Source organism: Crinia signifera, chromosome 1 (assembly GCF_055691185.1).
Source record: "Crinia signifera chromosome 1, ASM5569118v1, whole genome shotgun sequence".
NCBI lineage: Eukaryota > Metazoa > Chordata > Amphibia > Anura > Myobatrachidae > Crinia > Crinia signifera.
In genome coordinates this window covers 342537414-342564139 of record NC_139217.1, presented here as the reverse complement: position 1 = coordinate 342564139, position 26726 = coordinate 342537414, and the positions used below count along the sequence as shown (strand labels likewise).

General features: G+C 44.6%; 1 protein-coding gene across 2 annotated transcripts in view; it reads right to left on the bottom strand.

The window, feature by feature from the left end:
• The window catches only part of MYO18B (myosin XVIIIB), a 451547-nt gene that overhangs the window by 171709 nt on the left and 253112 nt on the right, over positions 1-26726 (bottom strand). For both annotated transcript variants that reach the window (XM_083146506.1, XM_083146515.1), the window contains one exon: positions 11512-11664. In XM_083146506.1, the coding sequence (XP_083002632.1) occupies positions 11512-11664 (153 nt within the window). The remainder of the gene's footprint in view (positions 1-11511; positions 11665-26726) is intronic.

Here is a 26726-nt window from a genome sequence, read left to right as displayed (position 1 = left end):
AGTAACGCCCCGATGGTTTAATAAAACCCCGGTTTAACGCAAACCCTCGTTGCTGTACCGCTCGTCCCATCCCACTTTGTTATTTTCAACACACAATCACGCACATCGATTGTATTCCAGGTGTGTGGGTATTGTATTTCTGTAAGAGCTACTTCCCAATCTCCACTTAAGTCTATCGGCCTTGCTAACTTTGTGGTATAGTCAGAAATCTTATTTTGTGGAAATGTATCGGCTGAGGCGTTACTCGGCAATGTTATGTAGAAGGGTTTGTCATCCATCTTCCTCTTTGTTTATATATCTTTTATCTCCGATGCAGCGACCCAACTGTTAAATTTTGTGGGGTATCCACGCCACTTGACTAATACGTGTTTCCTCCCTCTAACCGTCTTATTTTTTAAAATCTTCTCCACTTTGTAAATCCTATTATAGTTTTTCGGTATACTTTGAAGTTCTTCGGGGTAAAAACTACCCGTTATAGCCTCCCCGTAGAGATCCTCCAACGTGTAAAGCGGCTTAAGTCCTTTAGTGTTCACGCCGCGTATTACAAATATTTCCTCAGAAAAACTCTGTTCGTAACCTTTCTGAAATATATCCTTATATTTTGAGATACGAACGTGGTCCCCGACCGCTAAACAAGCCTTTGTTTTCTTACTTCTAAAGTAATCGCCATATATCGTCTTGAAGACATCCAGCGCATTAGAGCCATCCACATCATTCGGCGCCCGCTTAATCGTTCTATGGTATGTGTTATTATAACTGGTAATGAACGCTTGTAAAACGTCTATATATCGGTATGTATTATTCGCCGTGAAATATCGCCACATTCGTGTTTTTAAAGTCCTATTGAAGCGTTCTATAACGGCTGCTTTCACATCATTATTGGTTGTGAAATGTTGTATACCGTATTTTTCTAACAACTTTTTTAGGACTTTGTTTAGAAACTCTTTACCATTATCGGTTTGTAGTTTCCGCGGTACGTCCCCCTGTTGGAATAATTTTTCAAAAGCCTTAGCGACAGTCGTCGCGCTCTTAGCAGTCAGACTTTCAGCCCAGGCCCTCTTACTGAATATATCGATGACTGTTAGTATATATTTTACTCCTTCGTTGTGCTTTGCCAGATCTATGAGCGATACCAAATCACATTGCCACTGTTGATTTATATCCGATACGCATATCATATTCCTTTTATAGTTTTTTCTAGCCGGTTTGTGCAATGTGTACGCGTCTTGCTCTTGTAACCATTTTCTCACATCGGCTCTTTTAAATTTATTTTTCAAAGCTTTATAATATTTATCAAAGCCGCAAAAACTCCCCGGCTTTAATACGTTATAATAACAGGCTTTCAGCCGGCTGTTTTGATGATCAGCGTTGCGAGACATCCTACACAAATCAAATTTGATATAAAACAAGATCTACATTTCTACGAATTATATATCTGTTGTATACCATATTTTTCTAACAACTTTTTTAGCATTATGTTTAGAAATTCTTCCAGCTGGTTAAGATATCATTAAGTGACCTTTATAAATTAATTTATACAGCTGTGGTTTTATTTGACATAGACAATATCAGTGTATGAAGTTACAGTATCAAACCAATTATATTTTAATACGGGGGTTAATATTATTTATACCACTTCCATATCAAACGTGATAGCTTTATCACGTTTGATATCAAACTGTATAAATGGGGCGTGGACAAACTGTATAAAAGGGGCGTGGACCTGTCAAAACCAATTAGTTTGAAGAAAAAGTGTGCCTTATCTACTTTGATTAGTTATAGCTTTAATTACTGAATGTTATAAAGTGACTGTTTTGCATAAGTACGTGAGTGTATTGCAGCAACCCATTTACATATCTCCTTTAAATAAATATTTGTTGCTGCTAGCCGTAGTAGCCTTGTCTTTTGTGGGTTCTCCTTGGGTTGTGCCATTCCCTGCCACAGGTTCTCCGGAAGAAGCCGTGAGGAATCCAGAAGCTGCCGCCGTAATCAGCTCCAGATTCAGGTACCATTTTGCGCCACACCGTTACAGGGGCACTGTCACAGGAGCGCAAAAGGAGAGGTCAGAGGTGAAATGAAACTGTGCAGCGTGACGGAGGAGGGTTTGCAGCAGCGTGAGAGAGGATGACACGTGCTTAGAGAGAGAAGACAGGCTGGGCACCCTAAAGATCCACAGAGAGGAAAGCAGCAGAGTGCGCAGCCTGGAAGCGTGCAGAAGTGAGACCCGCTAGAGAGGAGAGAGCCGGGCAGCGTTTCCGTGCAGGAGACCCAGCGGTGATGGACAGCAGCGCACACAGAGAGAGCCAGCAGCCAGCATCATGAGGAAGGCAAGAGGGAGGCCCTGCAGAGTGCCAGCCGTGACACCAGGGAGACGCTACCAGCCGGAGCCGGCAAAAGCAGCAGAGTACAAGGGTGCCCTACCCCCACTCAGCCTGTACCCTTCCTGCCCCAGCCCTGACTCCCCCAAGTCAGGGAGATCACATTCTCACCCATGAAGATGGTGACACAATTTTAAAAGAGGACAGAGAACAATCTCATGCACATGAGACCACTGTGCTTGATACAAGACAGACCAGAGTCCACCTAAAGGTGTCAGCTAGTACAGCATCCCTAAAAGTCTCAAGGCTCCAAAAAAAATTAGGCAGTGAGCCCCTGACCAGACAGGTAGATAATGGTATACGGCAGTATTTAGGCAGTGAGCCCCAGACCAGAGGGTAGATACGGCAGTATTGGGCAGTGAGCCACACACCAGACAGGTACGGCAGTATTAGGCAGAGATCCCCAGACCAGACAGGTAGATAATGATATACGGCAGTATTTAGGCAGTGAGCCCCAGACCAGAGGGTAGATACGGCAGTATTGGGCAGTGAGCCACACACCAGACAGGTACGGCAGTATTAGGCAGAGAGCCCCAGACCAGACAGGTAGATAATGATATACGGCAGTATTTAGGCAGTGAGCCCCAGACCAGAGGGTAGATACGGCAGTATTGGGCAGTGAGCCACACACCAGACAGGTACGGCAGTATTAGGCAGAGAGCCCCAGACCAGACAGGTAGATAATGATATACGGCAGTATTTAGGCAGTGAGCCCCAGACCAGAGGGTAGATACGGCAGTATTGGGCAGTGAGCCACACACCACACAGGTACGGCAGTATTAGGCAGAGAGCCCCAGACCAGACAGGTAGATAATGATATACGGCAGTATTTAGGCAGTGAGCCCCAGACCAGAGGGTAGATACGGCAGTATTGGGCAGTGAGCCACACACCACACAGGTACGGCAGTATTAGGCAGAGAGCCCCAGACCAGACAGGTAGATAATGATATACGGCAGTATTTAGGCAGTGAGCCCCAGACCAGAGGGTAGATATGGCAGTATTGGGCAGTGAGCCACACACCAGACAGGTACGGCAGTATTAGGCAGAGAGCCCCAGACCAGACAGGTAGATAATGGTATACGGCAGTATTTAGGCAGTGAGCCCCAGACCAGAGGGTAGATACGGCAGTATTGGGCAGTGAGCCACACACCAGACAGGTACGGCAGTATTAGGCAGAGAGCCCCAGACCAGACAGGTAGATAATGATATACGGCAGTATTTAGGCAGTGAGCCCCAGACCAGAGGGTAGATACGGCAGTATTGGGCAGTGAGCCACACACCAGACAGGTACGGCAGTATTAGGCAGAGAGCCCCAGACCAGACAGGTAGATAATGATATACGGCAGTATTTAGGCAGTGAGCCCCAGACCAGAGGGTAGATACGGCAGTATTGGGCAGTGAGCCACACACCAGACAGGTACGGCAGTATTAGGCAGAGAGCCCCAGACCAGACAGGTAGATAATGATATACGGCAGTATTTAGGCAGTGAGCCCCAGACCAGAGGGTAGATACGGCAGTATTGGGCAGTGAGCCACACACCAGACAGGTACGGCAGTATTAGGCAGAGAGCCCCAGACCAGACAGGTAGATAATGATATACGGCAGTATTTAGGCAGTGAGCCCCAGACCAGAGGGTAGATACGGCAGTATTGGGCAGTGAGCCACACACCACACAGGTACGGCAGTATTAGGCAGAGAGCCCCAGACCAGACAGGTAGATAATGATATACGGCAGTATTTAGGCAGTGAGCCCCAGACCAGAGGGTAGATACGGCAGTATTGGGCAGTGAGCCACACACCACACAGGTACGGCAGTATTAGGCAGAGAGCCCCAGACCAGACGGTACATACGGCAGTATAGCCAGTGAGCCCCAGACCACAAAGGTAGAGATATACGGCAGTATTTAATTATTTATTAGGCAGGCAGTATTTTATTATTTATTTTAGCCAGTGAGCCCCAGACCACAGACCGCCAGACTGGCAGATTCAGTGCAGGCAGCAGTGCAGCACCAGTGGACTATATATATTTATATTTAATATAATTAATAATTATATATATAATAAATGGCACAGCACAGCACCAGATGTATGCCCCAGCACAGAGGAGACAGTATTACTACAGGCAGGTACACAGTTAGACTGTTCTTCTAAGCAGAGGAGAACATAGTATAGTACACAGCAGCACTGAGGGAGACAGCCCTAACAAATAAAATAATTAATTACAGCACAGGTCACCAGAGGTAGACCGCACAGAGGAGACAGTAGTACTGTACAGTACACAGTTAGACTGTTGTCCTAAGCTGAGAACAGAGTACACAGCAGCACTGAGGGAGACAGCCCCAGCAAATAAAATAATCAATTACAGGCAGCACAGCACACCAGAGGTAGACCGCACAGAGGAGACAGTAGTACTACAAGTACACAGTTAGACTACTACACAGCAGCACTGAGAGACAGCACCAGCGATTGCAAAAGCTCAAGGTCAAGCTCAAGTTTAAGCCCCAGCAGCAGCACCAACACACCCTCTCCCAACCCACTACTTGACTGGAGTGAAGATGGCGGGGCGCGGCAGCTGCTTATAAAGCCTCGCGAAATCCGACGCCGGGAGATGACGTTCTAATCACGCGGACGGACCGAGTCAGGCGGGAATCTCCGAGCGCTGCTCGGAATCGGGCTCGGAATGATGACGTCCGTGGGGGCTCGGATCTCTGAAATCCGAGCCCGCACATCTCTAATATATATATATATATATATATATATATATATATATATATATATACACACACACACACGCATACAGGTAATGGCACTCAGGAAAGTCTCTTGTATCCAACAACTTGCCCAGGTGCTGAATAGGGAGGCAACTCCACTTGAAACAAATGCGACAGGGTTTTTAGCACTCACAGGACGATTATAGTAGTAAATACAATGCACGGACACAATGGTCTCAGTTAGCAATGTTTCGTGCTTTAATGCACGTCTTCAGAGCCTGAAGACGTGCATTAAAGCATGAAACGTGGCTAACTGAGACCATTGTATCCGTGCATTTTATTTACTACTATAATCGTCCTGTGAGTGCTAAAACCCTGTCGCATTTATATATATATATATATATTCATACATACATAGAGAGAGAGAGAGCTACATAGTAAATCTTTGTCCAATTTCAGCTTTTGCTGTTCCTATTTGTGCACTTCTGTTACTTGTAGGTTTTCAATTTAGAGACTCCTAGAGAAGCTCTCATTTGTGCTACTATTAGATATCTCTTAGGCATTTTTTCTCTTATTTTCTCTCTAAAATAGAACACAACCAAATCCCATTTTCTTTTCAATCATTCTCTCCCTCAAATTACCTTGGCCTTTTGCTTTCAGGTTGTTGTAAGCTGTCAGCTTGATAAGAGGAAGTGGGTGTACATTTCTACCCAGTGCCCAAGATCATCAACCAAACTTTTTGGACATCTCCAAGATGCTTTCAACTTTGAAAGATGGTTTTGCAAGTATGAATTATGCCCCTAAGGTGAGCTGCAGCTGCAGGCTTTGTGTTGTGCTAGAAGTGCTCAGTTACAAAACTTACATTAAGCCAAGCTATTTGAAAGACATCATTACTGTGGGTGTTTCATCCAAGCTATGTGCAGAAGAGACAGGATATTAAATGTAAGTTTGGCAAGTGAATTCTCACTCAGTAACCAAATCACTTTAAATATATGGCTCATAACCTGTTATGTTAATTAAAAACAGAGAAGCCACTATTTGTGCTAACAGATATTGTATATAGGGAGTGATTCAGCTTGGATCACCAATGATATGCTGCTCACAGCAGCTTAGCATATGTGTTCCTTAAGCAATGCAAATGCAGGAGGAGATGCATACCACCCACAGCCTGCATTTGCTATCCGATTGAACTGCGATCAAGAATAACAGGGTGACCATTGGAGGCAGTGTACCCAGGGCCGGCACCACCACTAGGCAGCATTAGGCATTTGCCTAGGGAGCCGGCCACTGGAGGGCGGAAGTCAGAAGTAGGAGTCCCCCCCATCCTGGATGGAGTCGTCGTCCCCCACTATCCCTCCTTGGAGCGTATTAAACCCCCCCCCCTTGGAGCGATGCAGCTGCGGGAGCATCAAACCCCCCCCCGCTCTAGCAAGTGAGCGCCGAGCCTAGAGGTGAGCATCAACTCTCTCTCTCTGTCTCTCAGTGTGTACTGTTTTTCTCTAGTATTTGATAAGAAACCTGCGTTGGGAAAATGAAAAGTAATTGCTGACGGGCTGCAGAAAACCATTTCTGAATTTGCATTTATGTATTGGACAAAGAGCGATGTGTTACAGCCTAAATTTGTACAGTACTGTATTATGATTTACTTCTGCAGCAGAACAGAGGGCACTGTGGGATAACGGAATGAACCTGGTATAGGAAGCATGCATACTCAAGCCTTTTCCAGCCAAGATCTCTCACTATAATCATCGGGAGATTTGGGTGGAAAATAGCTAAGGCAGCTGTGTTGCAATTTATGAGATATCCCTCTGTGGTCATTCTCAGTTCTGGTTTATTTTGCAAAGTGTTTATTTTTAGAGCAGAACAAAGCCAACTGTTGTGAGGATTATGCTGGTGTTGGACAATACTGATCCTTGCACTGGCCACAATGGTAAGCTCCTTTAGCTGAACACATGCCATCTGAACACTGAAGTACAGATCAGTTTGTAAGTGGGATGAGAATCTATGAACAGTGAGGCAAGCTGTGCTGTAGCAGATTGAGCATATTTATTACAGTTAACACAACAGGACATGGCAAAGAGCCCATTGGTAAATTCATTTTCGATCCTCTTGGCCACTCTCTCTTGGCACATCAGATAAAAGCTAATTCCGCTTGGTTCATGTAGTGAGTGACATTTAAATGTGAATTTAAAACAGTTACATATCCTTTTATTTCAGGCTCATCTTAAAATCAACTATTAGGCTAAAATAAAGATTCAAATCACAAGCCTAGAAACAGGGGGAAGTAAAAATGGAAATGTTCTGAAAATGATTGAAGAGAACATAATTAAAGCAATTTCTAAATCTCAGTTTTTAGAACTGCTCCATTTACTCTGGAAATGATGTATTGCCTTCTCTCAAATCGCTGCTAGATTGTGTTGAAGTTAAGATATTGCCTTAATACATATGTAAAACTCTCCGGTAACAAGCTGCTGTGTATGTCACAGATTCCATGGATGATTTTGGGACTTGTGTACAGTTAAGAGATGAGAAATGTAAAAGTGTTAATGAGATGACAAAAGGTGTCCTATAACTAGGAACCATTTATTGTGGAGACCTCCCCATTATGTTCTATGGAATGTAGCCACAAGTGCCCAATTCACCTTATGTACTAGATATGTTCCAATAATTTTAGTAATGTTTTAGACCCATATCGGTTACATAATATTCTGTAGCACAAGACAAATTTGAAAGTTCCCCTTTAGCCTATTTAAAACAAAACCAGGTGCCTCATCCTATATGTAAAGTAGCTTCATTCATTTGTAGAACCTGACAGTTTACTTGCTGCTATGTATAAAATCTGTGAGCCTTGGTAGAACTACATACAGTATCTACTGTACTAGGCCATTCTAGTTATTTATAACTTATAGTTGGCTACCAAAAAAGGTGTAGCATTCCTTTTCTGTCCTTTGGCATTTCTTCTCCAGGGGATATGGTCACTAGGTCGACAATAATTAGGTTGACATGACTGTAGGTTAGATCAACAGGGTTATTGGGTCGACACAAGGATTAGGCCAACATAGGGAAGGTCAACAGTCAAAAGATTTAGATGGGGTTTTTCACTTTCTTTTGAGCCGAATTTACCGACGATATTTCATGCCCTACCATCCACTAGGGCAGTGGTGGCCAACCCGAGGCTCTCGAGCCTCATGCGGCTCTCCCCCTTGTAAAGTGCGGCTCCTGCTCCCACTGCTGCCCGCCGCCCACCGTCCGTCCCAGTCCCCACTGCTCCCGGTTCCCTGAATCCCTTCTCCTTCTGAGGGGAGGAGAGCGCGCATTGCGCATCTCTCCTACCCCTTACTGTGCATCCTTGTGACTGGGCCGTGGCCAGCAGCCAATCAGTAGCCGGCCAGCGAGCTTTGATTGGTGGACGGACCAGTCACAGGGAAGTGAGGAGGGAAGGAGACGTGCACTGTGCTGTGCTTGTGTGCTCTCCTCCCCTCCCCTCGGTGACATGACAGGAGTCAGACTGCAGGGGGACGCCAGACTGTCCTCTCCCTGCCCGGCAGCAGCTGCAACAACGGTAAGTGCTGCTGCTGGGATATTTGCACTGTGGGTGCATAGCAGTTTGTGGCACTGTGGGGGCATACCAGCTTTCTTGCACCGTAGGGGCATACCCGGCAACGTGTGGTGCATACCTGGCACCATGGGGGCATATGTATATATGGCAGTGGCAAACGCAGGATTTTCAGAAGGGGGTTTCCAGAGGGGCGGAGCAAAGCACGGAGATGGACACTTAGGTGACCCAGTATATGCCGGGTCAGTTAAAGTATTATAGATAGGCCAAATGTATATAAATAATAATAATACACACACACATATATACATACATAACAGCAGTGTAGACCCCTGGGCATAGCAATGTATTGGGGACCCTACCTATCCTCCAGCGGTAGGGGTGGGGAAACTTTGATGTCCCCCGGGTGGTAGGGGGTATTATATCAACCGCTCAGCATGTAGGGCCTGGATCAGTAATTTCCACTAATTGCCCCTTTACTACACAGATGGTGGGAGAAGGGGACATTGGGCTGAATGAAGGGGCCCTGATACATAACTTCCAGGGTGGTAGAGGATGTTTAATATGCAGAGGAGGGGTGTATAGTGGAGTGGGCTTTTTATTCATAATTTTCTGGTGGGAGGACAACTTGCTTGACTGCAGATATCTCCAGTTCCCAGAAATAGATTTATTAGATTTTAATGGAATTAAAAACTAGAGAATCCCACCTACCAAATGGTATTCAGGACTAGGGGATCAGAATTCAGGAGGCAGAGCAATCTGCCAACTAGTATATAAAACTACATACCAGGTGTGTGGAGCTGGATCAGTAACCTGCTGCTGGAAGGCTGATATCTCTGGTTCTGGGAACAGTAGAGACAAGCTGCTAGTGTCCATCAAAGGGGAAGAGTTCCAGCTTTTGGAATATACCCTCAGAAAAACTCTAAGTTAGACAGAACCTGAAATATCTGACTGGGAAGAGCAATTAACAGGCTTGGATGGGGACCACTGTTTTGAAGTCAGATATCTCCGGTTCCCAAGGGCCGATTTTTAAAATTCTTGTACCCATGGAAAGAGGGGACCCTCAGCTTTCAGGCCAGGGCCCTTAGACTCCTGGGGGGGGTTCTGGGTACTCAGAAACCCCCCCCTGCGTGCGCTACTGTATGGCACTGCACTATTGGAGGCATATTTGTATCGCACCCACCCAAGGGGTCAAAATAGACCACCCCTTTTTTTGGCGCATGCGCCTTCGGCGCGCGCATGATGTCGGCTCTTTAGCTTGACTACCGATATTTTTCAGCTCTTTACCTCTTACCGGTTGGCCACCCCTGCACTAGGGCATGGTCGGAGAATAAAATAGTGTGCCCGAAGCATGGAGAGTGAAGGAAGCCATGCGAGGGGATGCAGCGCTACATTTAAGTGGCCATTTCGACCGTGTCAACATTCGGGACAAAAAAAGTGAAAATACCCATGTCAACCGTTTGAATGTCGACCTTCCCCATGTTGACCTAATGCTTGTGTCGACCCTGTTGACCTAACCCGACCTTCATGTATGTCAACCTAGTGGTGCCGGCCTAATGCTTGTCGACCTAGTTGCTGTCTATCCAACGATCCATACCCTTCTCCAGCTTTATATAATTTTTAAACACCTTTTTTGCTGTTTGTTCTTCAACTTCTTATTTATGTCTCTGCTTTCTTCAAGTCCAACTTTATCATTTTAAGCTCCATGCACATGGGCATTTAAAGACAAATCCTGACTCGTGAATAATACTTCATTTTTCATAGACAGTACTGCATCTTCATACATTTATGGCAAAATACCATTACAATGAATTGAAAATAGCTAATTTCATAAGTTTCAAGATTGCATTACTGTAGTTTTCTCTATACTGTTATGGATGATACATGTGTCTAGAAGAAATTGTGCAATTGTCATCATGATTGAAAAGATAGATCATTATTTATAGGTATAATCTATAGGGGGGTTATTATTTTAAAAATGGTCACCACAAGTTCCAAGCGTCATTCATAATGGAGAGTGTGCTAAACTTTCAGGTTAAATTTTTCTTATCTTTTTCTTAATACATATGTACAGCAATTCCTAAAGTTTCTAGATCTTTATTTCTTCTATATTACTTAGCATGTCTTCTACAATAATCACATGTCCAGAAAACATTATATATATAGAATGGATAAAGCTCTTTCCCGGCTTTAATGGGATGAATTATACCCCATTCACACCAGCCTAAATTCCCGGGTTGAGTCCGGGAACAACCCGGTACTAGCGCTGGTGTGAAAGGTTCCCGGGACAAAATCCTGGGCAAATTTCAACCCGGCTAGGTACCAGGGTTGTTCCCGGGTTCAACCCGGGGACCTGGCTGGTGTGAAAGGTACAGGGTATACTTACCCGGGTTGCCGTGTCCTCCGTGTCCTGTCCGACGGGAATTAATGCAGGCGGCGGGCGCAAATGACGGGACAGCCGGTGGATGATGATGACGCAGCTCTCCGGCGGCAGTGAGGACGTCGGAGAGCTGCGTCATCTTCATCCGCAGCCTGTCCCGTCATTTGCGCCGCCGCCTGTGTGGATCCCTGGCCTGCACGGAGGACCAGCAACCGGGGTGAGTACTCTCCCCACCTCCGCCACAATCCCGCCAACTGCCCGCCTCCTGCCGGCCTCCTTCCCGCCCCCTCCTCACACCAGAAAATGCAGGGACATTTCTGGTGTAAATGGGTCCAAACCCTGGAATGTCCCTGCTTGTCCCGGGAACTGAATTCCCGGGTTTGTCCCTGCATTTCTGGTGTGAATGGGGTATTAGTAAACAAATAGCTAGGTATTTGAATAACAGACTATTGAATTGGAGATATGTAATCATTTCAAATTTCACCTGTATATGAACTTTTTCTAGTTCTCCAGAATCCACGGGTGGTCCCGAATCAGCCATGGTAGCTAGCAGTAGCTGCAGGTCAGCCAACAAGGCATGGGTCCTCCTCAGATCTCTTCGCAGCCGTTTTTCAACATCAAAGTCTCGATGTCCTATCTGGGGCATAAACATTCTTATTAGTCTATGTGGCCAATCTGATTTTTTACATATAATAAAGACAAATTAAGGGTATAATTTGGGACAGGAAATGCCACATTCACCGAACATCTACATTAGCCCCCCGTGCAAACTTGGAGTTAATTCCCTTAGAGGGCCTTATTCAGATCTGAGCTCAGTACACATTTGTTTGGAAAATGGGCAAAACCATGCACTGCAGGTGGAGCAGATGTAACCTGTGCAAAGAGAGTTTAATTTGGGTGTGGTGTGCTCAAACTGAAATCTTAATTGCAGTGTAAAATAAAGCAGCCAGTATTTACCCTGCACAGAAACAAAATAACTCACACAAATCTAACTCTCTCTATACATGTTACATCTGCCCCACCTGCAGTGCACATGGTTTTTCCCATTTTTCAAATAAATGTGTACTGAGCTCAGATCAGAATAAGGCCCAAAGTGCAGAAAACTGTCTATTTGCCTTTCATAGCTGTACATTATTTTAAGTAGTATGTGCACATAGAAAACACCAATTGCGTCAGAATCAATGTCTACAGCTCAGTTTTGCAATCTTCCCAATGTGCCTGGTGCAATGTTCTATTTATGTAAATATACATATGCATACCTTTGTCCAGAAAGATTGAGTCTTAAAAAAAGGGCATGGACTCATGGAAACGGACGTAGTTAATTGTGAATACTGAAATTGTGAGCCACGTCCTTGTTTCCATCACTAAGGGGGCATGCCCGGGGGTCTGTGATTGCTGTCCCTCTCTCTCGTTGAATAGATGCTGTGAATAGCGTCTATTTGCTAAGCAGAGCAGCAAGTCACAAGGGGACTCTCATCTGCCCCCACCACAGATGAGACAGCAGAACAACTTCTGCCGGCAGGTGTGACAGTGAGACAGTCTAAAAAAAATAGAATCGCCCTGCAAATATCGATGCATACGGATTGCTTTGACCAATGCCCATTTACAAAAACCATCTCACAAAGGTAGAATCACATAAAAAACTATTTGGACTATCCCAACTGGTTAAATATGACCCCAAATTTCTTTATGCAAAATTCATGAAAAAAATATATACGAACTCCACATATATAAGGCCGTGGCAGGGGTGTCACTCACCCCTATGACCCCCAGTGCAGCTGTGAGTGATCTTTATGCACACCATGGGGATGCGACTTTGTGAAGTGGCATGACTTAATGGGAGGGAGCATGGCTTCCTACCCAAAACCTATGCTTTCCACACTCACACTGGGCTGTCTGCAGTGCTGGCTACTACACAGTGACAGGAGCCATTTGCTGCACTCTTGTCACTGAACAGGAGCTGGCATTTTCATGTCACCCCTCTGCAGGGCATAAAATGGTCATGCAGAGGTGGGGGAACTAATTTCTCTATGCAACCTATTTAAACCCCCTCCCCCCTATTAGGCAGAGACAGGGTCAGTGGTAGGGTTTTTGGCATCCCCTTGTAAACTACTGTAGTACGCGTTTCTGTGAGAATTACTGTGCAGGGCCAATGTGGAGGTTAAAATGTTCCACCTCACCATTAGAGGTGGTGGAACTCAGTTCCACCCAGTTCCCCCTCACTTTAACCCCTGCCCCCCTGCTGGTGACACCCAGATGTGGTCCACACCCTCATAGTGAGGTTACTGGGCCATAGTAGGAATCAAACCCATGACATCAGTACTGTGTGGCAGTAATGCTTACTTTTACAACAATTTATTTTGTAATATTGTGCCCAGAATTTTTCTTGTATGTGACACAAATATACGTAATGTGCCTGGCTGCAGTATGAGAAATTGTATCAATTTCCAATAATATTTCTGACACTTGATGACAGGTAAGGGAATACATTACTGAAAGATGACAGCAAAGGGATTCTATGACTTTTCAGTAATCAATATTCAAACCATGGGAAAGAATTCTAGCTGTTCCAAGTATGAATATTTCTACCCATTCAGCTTATCTATTTTTTAGGAATATGCAGTAATATGCAAGACAAATGATGGCAGAAGCTCAGCACTATTTCTTTTTGAATTGGGAAAAATTTCTCAGTAAATAAACAAAACAAAAAAAAAAACAGGCAACACATTCTATGGGTATTACCAACAGAGCAAGGTAATTAGCAAGATGTGTGTAATCTTTAGCTGTGGTTGTGGGTTGCTAACTATATATAATTCATCATGCTTTCACAGATTCACAAAATTGTTTGTTACCGTAAAATAAATAAATATATATATATAGATATAGAACTTGCACTTGCTGCTTGGATCCCTAGGAGAGCACACATCCCCACACTAAGGGAATTATTCCAAAACATATGGTGATTAACCTCTGAAACCTACGGTTTATGATAATTAATCTGTGGAGCTAATATGGTTGAATTTATCACTGAATATGCCCCCAACTAAATCCTAGGAGAAATCCCACCATATTCTTATAGATATTCTTCTAAGAAAATTACAATTTCATATCATATTCATTTTCAAATAAGGTTCTAATTTGGTCAAAAATCTGCTGGGCCTTCACAGATATTCTTATCTGTCCACAATCAAATATGACCTGACATTGAAGGGTATTAAGTGTTAAAATTCCAAATAAAATATCACAAACCCCTGATGAAGCTTCTTATCGAGGCAAAACGCGTTGGGTATTGATCACGGTTTTTGAAAAAATAAAAATAAAATTTTCTTCAAAAGAACTACTCATGAAATGTATCTGATTTTATTATTGTATCAATGTTTACTATATTTTATGGACATTACATGTAAAGGGCGCTGAAGGCACTATTGTTTTTGTGTATTGAAGGTATTTACAGTCCCAGCTAATAGGGGACTGAGTATCAACAGCGACCAATATAGAGTTTGAATATGATAGCGCAATTTTAGAGATTTTGTATTGTATTAGATATAGATATATATCTATATATACATACACTGTATATAAAAAAAAAAACTGTGGTACGGCACTTTCTAATCAATCTGCACCAATCCCCGATGCCTCCCGGTGTGATAAAATAAAGCGTATAGGTAACAACCGGTGGCACTCGGGGGATTCTTTTTAAAGAAGTGTAGGTACTCTTTACCTAGCACGGCGCCCACGATCTTGATCATGGGCATCGTGAGGTAAAAAATCGCGTCGGTCGCGTCGTATGCGGGCTAAAGATGCCCGGACGCGACGCGATGTCCACGATTTCCCATTGAAAACCATGTTAAACATGGACATCGTGTCGGTCGCGTCGCGGCCGGCCATAAATGTGCACACGATGGCCGCGACGCGATGCCCACGATTTGCCATAGGAATCAATGTTAAAAGGCCCGATGGACACGATTTTCATGTTAAATGGCTGAATGGACCCGATTTTAGCATAGGAAACAATGTTAAATGGGCCTTAGAGCCCAAATACTTACCCTGAACTCTAAATTGGCCACCCCAATTGTTTACGCCACCCCACGATCAACGTCAACCCGAAGCGTGGCGAGCGCAGCGAGCCCGCGAGGGGCGGCGGTACGCGTCCTCCGACCTTTTCATACCCCCACTATCCACGTCGGCGTGGAGTTGAGAATAGAATAGTGTGGCGAGCGCAGCGAGCCACCGAGCCCGAAGCGTGGCGAGCGCAGTGAATAACTGTGAAGGTATCCGCGTCCCCTCGCGGGCTTCACAGGTGTCCGTGGCGACGCGGACACCTGGGAAGCCCGCGAGGGGACGCGTTTACCTGTGAAGGTATCCGCGTCCCCTCGCAGGGCTCACTGCGCTCGCCACGCTTCGGGCTCGGTGGCTCGCTGCGCTCACCACACTATTCTATTCTCAACTCCACGCCGACGTGGATAGTGGGGGTATGAAAAGGTCGGAGGACGCGTACCGCCGCCCCTCGCGGGCTCGCTGCGCTCGCCACGCTTTGGGTTGACGTTGATCGTGGGGTGGCGTAAACAATTGGGGGGGCCATTTCAGAGTTCAGGGTAAGTATTTGGGCTCTAAGGCCCATTTAACATTGTTTGCTATGGTAAAATCGGGTCCATTCAGCCATTTAACATGAAAATCGTGTCCATCGGGCCTTTTAACATTGATTCCTATGGCAAATCGTGGGCATCGCGTCGCGGTCATCGTGTGCACATTTATGGCCGGCCGCGACGCGACCGACGCGATTTCCATGTTTAACATGGGTTTCAATGGGAAATCGCGGGCATCGCGTCGCGGCCAGACATAAATGTACCCGCGATGCCCGCGATGGGCGCCGTGATAGGTAAAGAGTACCGAAGTGTATTACCACACAGGTAGCTATCCAATGCTTTGGGGCTACACATCACGGTGAAAAGTGTAAAGCAGTAAAACTCTTGGAAATGGGGTCCAATACCCCAAAACATCAGGCTCAATAAAGTAAGTTATTACAAGTCACGCAGTGCCATGCTATACCTGGGAAGGGCTGTGGACCTGGCTCTGTGCTGTTATACTGAATATATATAAAGATCTTGAAAAAGGTCCAAACAGGGACTGAAACGCTGGTGTTTTATACTGCCATGTTGCCTGATTAAAAGAAAGAACTCTTTTGCTGAAAGACTGGCGAGTACAACCTTCCTTTGAATATTATGAATTTTCTCTGGAACACTAACATACTTGGGGAGACACTCCAGCATTGTGGACCCTCATGGCAAAGTGTCAGCCACATGGAATATATATATATACACACTCTGTATCATCTGGCACTCTGATGATAGGGTGGAATGCCCGGTGCCTTCCTGAAGATTTGATATATACAAGGGTATATACCGACAATGAGGATAAAGTGCAGGTGTTTTTTGCACCTGCACTTTATCCTCATTGTCCGTCCTGATGAAAAGGCGTATGCCTTGAAATGTAGACAGACCTATGGACAACTATTATGCATTCTGAATAAATCACACAGTATCTTCTCAATTCAAGTCCTGTGAGTGCCGCCTCATTCCACCTCCCTGAATGACGTCATCATTCCGAGCCCGGTTCCGAGCAGCGCTCGGAGATTCCCGACTGACTTGGGTCCGTCCGCGTGGTCAGAACGTCATCTCACGGCGCCGGATTTCGCGAGGCTTTAAATAGCGGCTGCTGCGCCCGCCATCTTCACTCCAGTCTAGTAGTGGGTTGGGAGAGGGTGTGTTGGTGCTGCTGCTGGGGCTTAAACTTGAGCTTGAGCTTGACCTTGTCAATATTTTTTATTTGTCTCTCAGTGCTGCTGTGTAGTCTAACTGTGTACTTGTAGTCTACCTCTGGTGTGCTGTGCTTTAATTATTTTATTATTCGCTGGGGCTGTCTCCCTCAGTGCTGCTGTGTACTCTGTTCTCCTCTCTGCTTAGGGTGGGCTCTCCCTAGCAAGGAGGACAGTCTAACTGTGTAGCTGTAGTACTACTGTCTCCTCTGTGCTGGGGCCTACCTCTGGTGCTGTGCTGTAATATATATTATATGAATAATTAATTATATTATATATAGTCCACTGGTGCTGCCTGCACTGAATCTGCCAGTATTATTTAGTTACTCGGTCCACTGTTGCCACTGGCAGTGCTACTCAGTGGCGTAACTATAAATTTTGCTCCCCCCTGCCAAAAAGTTTGTGGCGCCCCCCCTCCCCAGTCTCCTCTCCTGCGTGTTTCCCCAGCGTGTGACGTGAGGACGTCACACGCATAACGGAGAAGTTGAAGCAGGATAGAGGAAAAGAAACCAGCAGACACTGCTGATTCCCTTGGCTCCGACACATCCCAGGCCGCCCCAGCACGCCCATCCTGTACACAGTAGCCAATAGCCGGCTCTGTGTACAGTAGTCAATTGAATCAGTGGGCAGGATTTGTCGACTCTCTGGCATGGCCGCACCCGCGCTGCGGCTGACTCAGCTCCGGTGCTCAGCCAGCGGGCAGTGGCAGACAGCAGCATGTCAGTGCGTCCACCGGGTGCTGGCGCCCACATAGACTCCACTGTGGCTTGCTCCCCCAAGCGGCAGCTGGGGCTGCCTTACAGTAGTTACGCCACTGGTGCTACTGCCTACCTAGTGTACCTACCTAGTAAATACTAGGCTGCTATATCTAATTTAATAAAAAAATAAGGTACTTGTGTAGTTTGGCGGCGCCCATCGCATCACATACCATAAGGCATACGATGGTATGCGATGCGACGCGATATCGCGCGATATTGTACAATGCCATACAATTTAAAAATTGTATGACATTGTATATGGCATATAATGCCATACAATGCGATGCGATTAAACATTGTATAAGCACCCTAATGGGTGCTTACAATGTTAAATGCACCCCCCACCACCCCCCCACTATAAACGGGAACCCGAAGCGTGGCGAGCGCAGCGAGCCCTCGAGGGGTGGCGGTACGCGTCCTCCGACCTTTTCATACCCCCACGTCGGCGTGGAGTTGAGAATACAAAGTGTGGCGAGCGCAGCGAGCAACCAAGCCCGAAGCGTGGCCAGCACAGCGAGCCCCGCGAGGGGACGTGGATACCTGTGAAGGCCGCGAGGGGACTCCGATACCTGTGAAGGTATCCACGTGCGCTCGCCACGCTTCGGGCTCGCCACACTTTCTATTCTCCACGCCGACGTGGATAGTGGGGGTATGAAAAGGTCGGAGGACGCGTACCGCCGCCCCTCGCGGGCTCGCTGGCTCGCTGCGCTCGCCACGCTTCGGGTTCACGTTTATAGTGGGGGGGGTGGTGTGGGGGTGCATTTAACATTGTAAGCACCCATTAGGGTGCTTAAAAGCACCCTTTAGGGTGCTTATACAATCTTTCATCATATAGGGGGCAAAAATCGCGTCGCATCACATGCCATCGGGTGCATGGCATGCAATGCGATTAAAACATCGCGCAATGGAAATCGGGGGCGCCGCCAAAATACACAAGTACCAAAAATAATACTTGTGCTGTGTGGGACTGTAAAACATAATTCCATGCTGCTGGTGCACTGACGTGTGCCACTGAGTGCCACTGCCAAGCAGTACCTAATAATAAAATTAATTATAAATTCTGCTGGTGCACATACTAGTATTGCTGACGTATCTACCTGTCTTGTGCCTAGTTCTGCCGTATCTACCTGTCTGGTCTGGGGCCCACTGCCTAATACTGCCGTATCTACCTGTCTGGTGCCTAGTACTGCCGTATCTACCGCTGCAGTGCCACTCTTACATGAGCCACGTGTTTGTGCAGCACACTTGTGTGGCTTAGCATAGTTATCCAGCTACCTCGGTGCAACTTTTTGCCCTAAAAACAATATTGTGAGGTGTTCAGAATAGACTGGAAATTAGTGGAAATTTATGTTATTGAGGTTAATATAGCGTAGGAGCAAAAAAAAAAAAAAAAAATTCTGTGATTTTAGTAGTTTTTATGCTTTTTTAACAAAAAAATCAGAACCCAAAAACCCAAAAAATCCAAACACAAAACACTTAGGAGGTGCTTTGCCAAAACCCATTAGAACCCAAAACCTCAAGGTAATCAGAACCCAAAACCCGAAAAGTGGCCGGTGCACATCCCTAATATATATATATAACCTCCAAATTCAGAGGCACTCGGATATCAGCAGAATAAAAGAGGCTTTGAGGCGGATGTTAGAACATGGCTGTATTATGAAGCCAAGCGCTTTCGAGGCAGCACCTCGTCATCAGGGCACAGCAAACAACCCTGACGACGAGGTGCTGCCTCGAAAGCGCTTGGCTTCATAATACAGCCATGTTCTAACATCCGCCTCAAAGCCTCTTTTATTCTGCTGATATCCGAGTGCCTCTGAATTTGGAGGTTATGTGATTGCTACAGATGCGCACTGCAACTGATGACCCATTGAGCAGTGTGCCGACATAAAGTGGACAGTATATATATATTTATATATAGAGATTCCAATGTTCAGTGAAGAACAATAACGGCACTCAGGAGACTGGTTTCATGCAAAACAAACGATGTATTAACGTGTACACGTTAATACATCGTTTGTTTTGCATGAAACCAGTCTCCTGAGTGCCGTTATTGTTCTTCACTGAACATTGGAATCTCTGTATTATTTCGTTCTGGCACCTGGAGCATGCTGCACTTCTAATCCAGCGAGTGCCGGCAGTTATTGGATCTGTATATTTATATATATATATACGCGTTTCGACAGAGGTCTTCGTCACCCCCTGACAAAGACCTCTGTCGAAACGCGTTGGGCGTGGCCTATACGGTAGACGCAGCAACGTCATCCTGTGTGATTGACTGGAGACGGAGATCGAGACGGAGCGTGGAGACCGGCGAAACTTCAGCGTGAGAGGCTGTCTGAGACTGAGTATCTCCTCTGACCGTGTCCTGTGAACTCGTCCGTTCCAGCATCGCATTACAAGCTTGGCAAGCTGTTATACCTTAACCCACATGTATGTGAGCATATATTGTCAGTAAAAGAACTGTATTTTATCTTGCTCATGGTGCGCTTCTCCTTTCTTTGCATACAATTCTACGCTGGACCCTGGTTGAGTCCTGGAGAATAGCTGCACACTACGTGGGAGACACTTATATTCATTCCTGAGGTTTTGCGCAGTGGTATTGTTTTTGTATATATATATATATATATATATATATTCGCCACCCCATGCCAGCCGATGGAAGGGGCCCTCTGCCGCCGGTCCCCCGCACCTCCCACCAGCTGCCCCCACTCCCTGAAGCAGAGACGGACAGGGAAGCGGCTCCCCACACCTTGCTGACGGGGGATGCATGAACGTGAGACTCTCACACATCCCTGTCAGACGGAGCTCCTGTCCACCAGCCTGTGCCAGCCCAGGACATCTGGCGATCTGACTGGTAAGCGCTCCATCTGTATCAGGACAGCTGACATGCCGGTGACATACTGGTCAAAACGTGAGAAGTGCAATACTTATCATGTTTTGACCAGTATGTCAGCTGTCCTGATGAAGGGGCTGTGACCCCGAAACTGCTGACACCATGATTTTTGTTTTGCACGTATGATTTGAATAACACAGTTATACTTTGGTGAGTGCCGCCTCCTGTTTTCATTTGCAGGAAGTGAAGTACGTACATATACATTTACATATATACACACACACAAACACACACACTACCACTTTCGTTTGTATATTTTGTTTATCTATATGGCTGTTGATTCTTCTATTAAGGATGTGTACTACTTTTACTGCATTAAGGGGAATCCTCCCCCACAAACCTATCAGCCATTACTGTTCCTTACCCGGCTTGCACCGCCATGCTTGTTGGCATTTCTCTGGCAAAATTATGCTAGCTCAGGAGACGGGAAGAACTCCGCTGTCATCAATAAAAAAAGATGGCACTGCCGGCATGTATGGGGGATAGGGGGAACTGCTGATTCACATGGACCTCATATTCTTGTGAAATACCCCAGCACAAAGACCAAAGTATGGAAGGTAATGACCTAACACATATTGCATATTTATATTTACACTGTGGATGAACAGAGAAATGGACATGTATGTAACTACAGACAAATATAATGTATAAAACTAATGAATGTAATTCTATGATTTTATGGATTGCAAAACTATTAATGAACTGTGATAGATGCTACCGTATATATCCCTTGTAGACTGTGTCATATATTGTTGTCGCAGCAGGAGCATACAGTACCTTGTCTAGATTTTGTTTTCCTGTTAAGGTTTACAATAAAGATTACATTCTGTGCAGTACCCAGGGACCAAATGCAAACCATTTTGTAACAGCATCTTCTGTGTCCATTGAACTCGCGTTTCGACTACTATAATCTTAGTGTGAAATTGAATTTTTTTCTTTATGTTTCCCTTGTTGCTTAAAAGCTGCTTGATAAATCATACTGGCAATCTATTTCACTTTACAGAGAGATAAATGAGGTGTTTTTGATATAAAGTTGCAGTTCCACTGCAGATGGTACTTTACAGTATTACTGCTAGGGGAGGATGGCTGCACACAAGAGATTCAATTATAATAACTTATCGGGCCTGATATGCTATGTACAGTATATGTAGCGAAGATTACAATACGCCATTACAGGCCTTCTAAGGCAAACAGATCTGCTAGTATCCTGACAGATTGTACTAGTACAGGAGTCAGGAGGATACATTCATTTGTCAGGATGTTTCAAGATTAATATATAACATGTGTGTGTTCCCATCTACTGTACCTACATGTAAATGGTGCTTATATATAGCAGTTTAACGATACACTGAAAGATCGATTACAATTGGAAACAAACCTCTTAGAATGGATTTATTGTACACAGTGTGACATTTGTTGGCTGGCCCAGTGACTTGGGTGTGCTCTAAAACTTCTCAAAGATACTCTGGGTGAGATTTAATGCTGCACGAGTTCTGTGGCAGTGCGAGATGTCCACCAAACTCTGACGTTTTTTAAAAGGGAATTAACTTACAAGGCAAAACCATGCCTTTTAAGTTAATTCCCCTTTAAAAACTGTCTGAGTTGGGCGGACATCTCGCACTGCCGCTGAACTCGGGCGGCATTAAATCTCAGCCTCTATATTTTATATAATCAAAACACGTTAAAAAATTACAATTATTTCTACTTGCCTAATTTTCTTAATGCTAATTTCCTGTATTTCTTCTGCCAAAGCCAAAATCCAGCAGCTGAACATCTCCTGTATACTTAGCTTGCTGCTGAAATGATTACAATATTTTTATAGTAGACAATATCAATCCCCCCCCCCCCTTCAAATAAAAAAAGAAAAAGAAGTACTGTAGCAGTGTTTTAGCCTAGCCCTAACATAGAGAAAGGCATGCACAGTAAAAACCTCCTGCCACATCTCTTTTCATTCTGGTCCATTGCTATGTCCTCCATGCAGACCGTACCTGTTACAGAGTAGTCATTCTTAAGGAGAGATACTAGGCTGGTCTGCCGTTTTCTAGCCAGAGGTTTTATATTAGAAGGGTTTTTTTTATGTAGTATTACAAAACAGCACATATTCAGGACTTGAACAGGACAAAAACAGATGGAAACTTTCACCCTAACATATTTGTAGCTATGGAACTACCATAACACCATCAGCCTTTCATCCTCATGCAAATCCACCCATATGTACATACTGTAGATTTCATTGCTGAAATTCTCACAGCATTCTATCCTATCCATCTAACAAATCTCTGTATTGTACTAGCCCTCTATTGTATTCCTCTGCCCTACGCCTGTATCGTATTCCTCTATCCTATGCTTCTTATTGTATTCCTCTATATCTCTTTGATTTATCTCTCGTTGAATCCCCCTACTGCATCTATCTTATTCCTTTACTAGTCTACACTATCCCTCTAACACCTTCTGTCACACCATTTTAGCTCACATGTTCTTACTGTTGTATCATAATAAATGAATACTTGTTTATTCATGAAATGATGTATCATTCTCAATGGGTTACCTTTTATTCACACATATATAGTGTATGTGTTATCACCAGAGTACTGAGAACATTTCCATACATTGATAGATGCAAACACCTAGTTTACATGTTTGCATCCATGTTAGCTTCTGATAAACATCCTTTCAAGTGTCCTACCCAATTGATTTCTGTATATCTATAAGGTGCTTATGAACACTTATCTAGAATAAAAATTGGTCTCTCTGGGCTTTATATGCATCATTATAACCAAACAAGGAGATACAGCACATTAGGGCTTCATGAAGGAACATACACTGCTCTCCAGCTAATTGTCTCTGGTTCATTCGCTGGTGTATCATGCTTTGATGTGATACTAATTAGTCTACAGCATTTGCTAGCCTTTTTATCTTACCAGATTTAATTGCAGAAAATGAATGACTCGCACATAATGTCATGAAAGCAGCTTCATACGTGAGTGAGAGCATGGCCGTGTCTTTAATCTGTGATGTTTTTAAGTTTGCTGCCTATGTTACAGGCATAATAAGCAGGGATTCTCTACACAATTGCAAAAAATGCCTATACCAATTGGGAAACAGTCAGGAAAAGGAAAATTGTGTTGTAATAAACCCTTGTATTTAAAGTGGTTCTAGGAAAGATCAGAATGGCTCTGGATAATCTGTTATACTGAAGATGTCTGAAGAAATCAATATACCTGCCTGTGTAATTGAGGAAAAACTGACTAGAGGGGTTTTTCAACTTACAAAAAAATTGCTCTAGAGACCACCCTACAAAGAGAATTTGCAGTAGACTGAGAAGAGTAAACTACCTCCCAGACAGAAAGAGTAACCGCACATTGCAAAATTGATGGAATTACAAATCTCCGCTTCAGGGAATTGGGCAGGGTTGGGGGGGGGGGGGATCTGGCGGCGGGGACCGGCGGCAAGGTGGTGGGGACCGGCGGGGAGCTCCATAGTAATGAGAAGCGCGCATCCCCTTCCGGCAGCTGGTGGGGGCTGGCGAATCTACCACCAGCCCCTGCAAGAATGTATATTTAGAGAGAAAGATGAGCCAGGAAGAAGCATTGAGGATAGATTAGAGAGGAAAGATGTCTTTGTCAGGGAGGCCAGATAGGAGAGGATTACAATAGCCTAATATGGATATAACCTGTGAGTGGGTGAGAAAGGGTCTGATCCTAGAAATATTTTTGAGATGGAAATGGCAGGATTGTGAGAGGTACTTGATGTTGTTTTAAGGAGAGGGAGATGCCAGAGGAGAAATATGTGCTGTCAATAGATATTGAAATTGTAGGAGATGTGGTTATGAGGGGAAGATGATCAACTTGGGTCAGGGGAGGAAAGGTAGAATTGAGTATCATTAGCACTTAGATTATAATGGAAGTTAAATGGACAAATAAGTTTACCTAAAAAGGACATATAGAAAGAGAAAAGAAGAGGACCAAGAACAGAAACCTTGGCGGTCACCTACTTTTACGGGAAGTGTAAAAGAGGCAGAGCTGATTTAAATGATATGTGGTATGTCTGTATTCTGTGTGTGGCTGAAAATGCTACATTATGATGATTTCCAGGAAAACACTTTAACGTGGCAATCCATATGCAAATACAACCGAAGTTGCACAAAGAATATAGGCATGCCACATATTATTTTAATCAGCAAGGTCTACCTGCATGTCTTACAGTAGATGCATAGCAATGTGAATAACATTGATGAAGTGGGCAAGATACGAACATGCAGAACTATACTAACCAGAGGTAGTGGAGGAGGCGGGAGGGGATAGGATCAAGTAGGGAGGTGGTGGTGAAGGGGGATTGGATAATGGCTAATTGTTCATCTCCATGTACTGTAAATTAAAAAAATAAGTAAGAGTTGATGAGATTGATGGTGAAGGGTTGTCAGGCAATGAGGTGGCAAGTTGTTAAGATTCTGTTAGGATGTGATGTGCTGATGTATGGAGTCAATTTTGGTTGTGAAGTAGGTGGCAAAGTCAAGGGCTGAAAATGTGGAAGAGATTCAAGGTGGGGTGGGCAGAGGAAGGAGCTGATAGTGGCAAAGAGACACCGGAAGTTGGAAGATTGAGAGGATATAAGGTTCTTGAAGTATGAGAGATGGAAAGTGAAGCACTCCAGGATGTACAGTACATATCGGCTGACTCCTGCAATTGACAGTACCTGTAATGTATTCAATTGAATAAGCATAGAAGCAAAAGGCCGGTTAAGTGCAGCCAAAAATAAAGTCACTCAGATAAAAGGCATGTAAAAGCAAGCACTACAAAACATGCACCCATGGCTGCAGATGGTGGGGGCACAGGTACTAATTACCCATGCAAGGCGCAATGGAGGGGCCCCCTGGTCCACTGCACACCCCCTTCCAGGCAACAGCAGCAGCATGAGCTCTCATGCTGTCAGAACAGCACACGCCGTAGTGTGCTGTGCTGCAGAAACTGCTGCTGCTGAGCCTCTGCCCCCCTACTCAGAAGCTGTACACAGAATTATTCTACTCTATTTTCCCTGAAGGGGGCATGGCCATGCCTCCCACAATTAGACCATGCTCCAAATATTTTATCGTGGTCCGGCGGTCTTCTCAACAGCACTGCCTGCAAGGGCTGTATGTGGGATTTTGTGCACAGACAACTGAGACACACCTGTCATTGTGAGATACTGCTCACTGTAGATCATTTGTAAACAGCAATAGGTGTGATACTGGTTGCAGTTATTAACAGCTGTACAGTCATGGCATTCTGGTTGCAGTCATTTCAAAACAGCAATAAGTGGGATACTGGTTTTGCTAAATTCCCCTAGGGGGAAGTACAGGCACTGAGAGGGGTCCAATTACAGTACCAAGCTGCCGTGCTGGGTGGGGGAGTTACTCCCATTGATATACAGTAAACAAACAATAAACAAGAAAACCACAGCGCTAGTTATTTGAGGAGGAATTAAAATACCATGGGATATAAAGGGACATGACCTTTGAAAAAGCCTGGTGACATGTGTCAGAGTTGCCCCACTCCAGCCTCTTCTTTGAATTGGGGAATCCAACTATTCACTGGATCTACTGCAATCTGCCCAGTTGACTTAAACCCGGACCAGACCCCAGGATTTAAAGTTTGCACCTCATCCACCATTGGCATTAATCTAATCTACCAAACTCCCAACACAATTGCGTGTCTCTGCTCCAGGGACTATAACGGCTCTTGCTTTACCATTAAGCAAGTGAGAACCCACACTAGTCAGTGTTGAGACTAAAGCATTGGATAATATTAATAATGTCCTAGAGGTCATTTATAGGAACGGGACAACAATCAATCTTTTTCCCTTCACACTTTCATTTCATTTATGGTTTTATACGATTTTTTTATTATTTTTATCAATGTATATTATGATTGACATAATGTTCTGAATTATTTACATCCTATTAGTTTAATTAAAAAAAAATAATATCCCATGGTATTTTAATTCCTCCTCAATAAACTATCGCTGTGGTGTTCTTGTTTATTGTAGGGATGCTGGTTTTAACTGTTTAGCTGGTACCCAGGCACCTCAAGATGTACATGTGAAACTAACAATTGTATTTCCAAAGCCTGATCATGGAAAGAGTTGGTATGACTACTACTTGCTAACCTCATGGTCATGTCTACAGAAATAGTTTTATATTAAATCTACTTGGACTTATCAGGTGTGACATTTGAGCCCTGGCCTGTAAAATACAT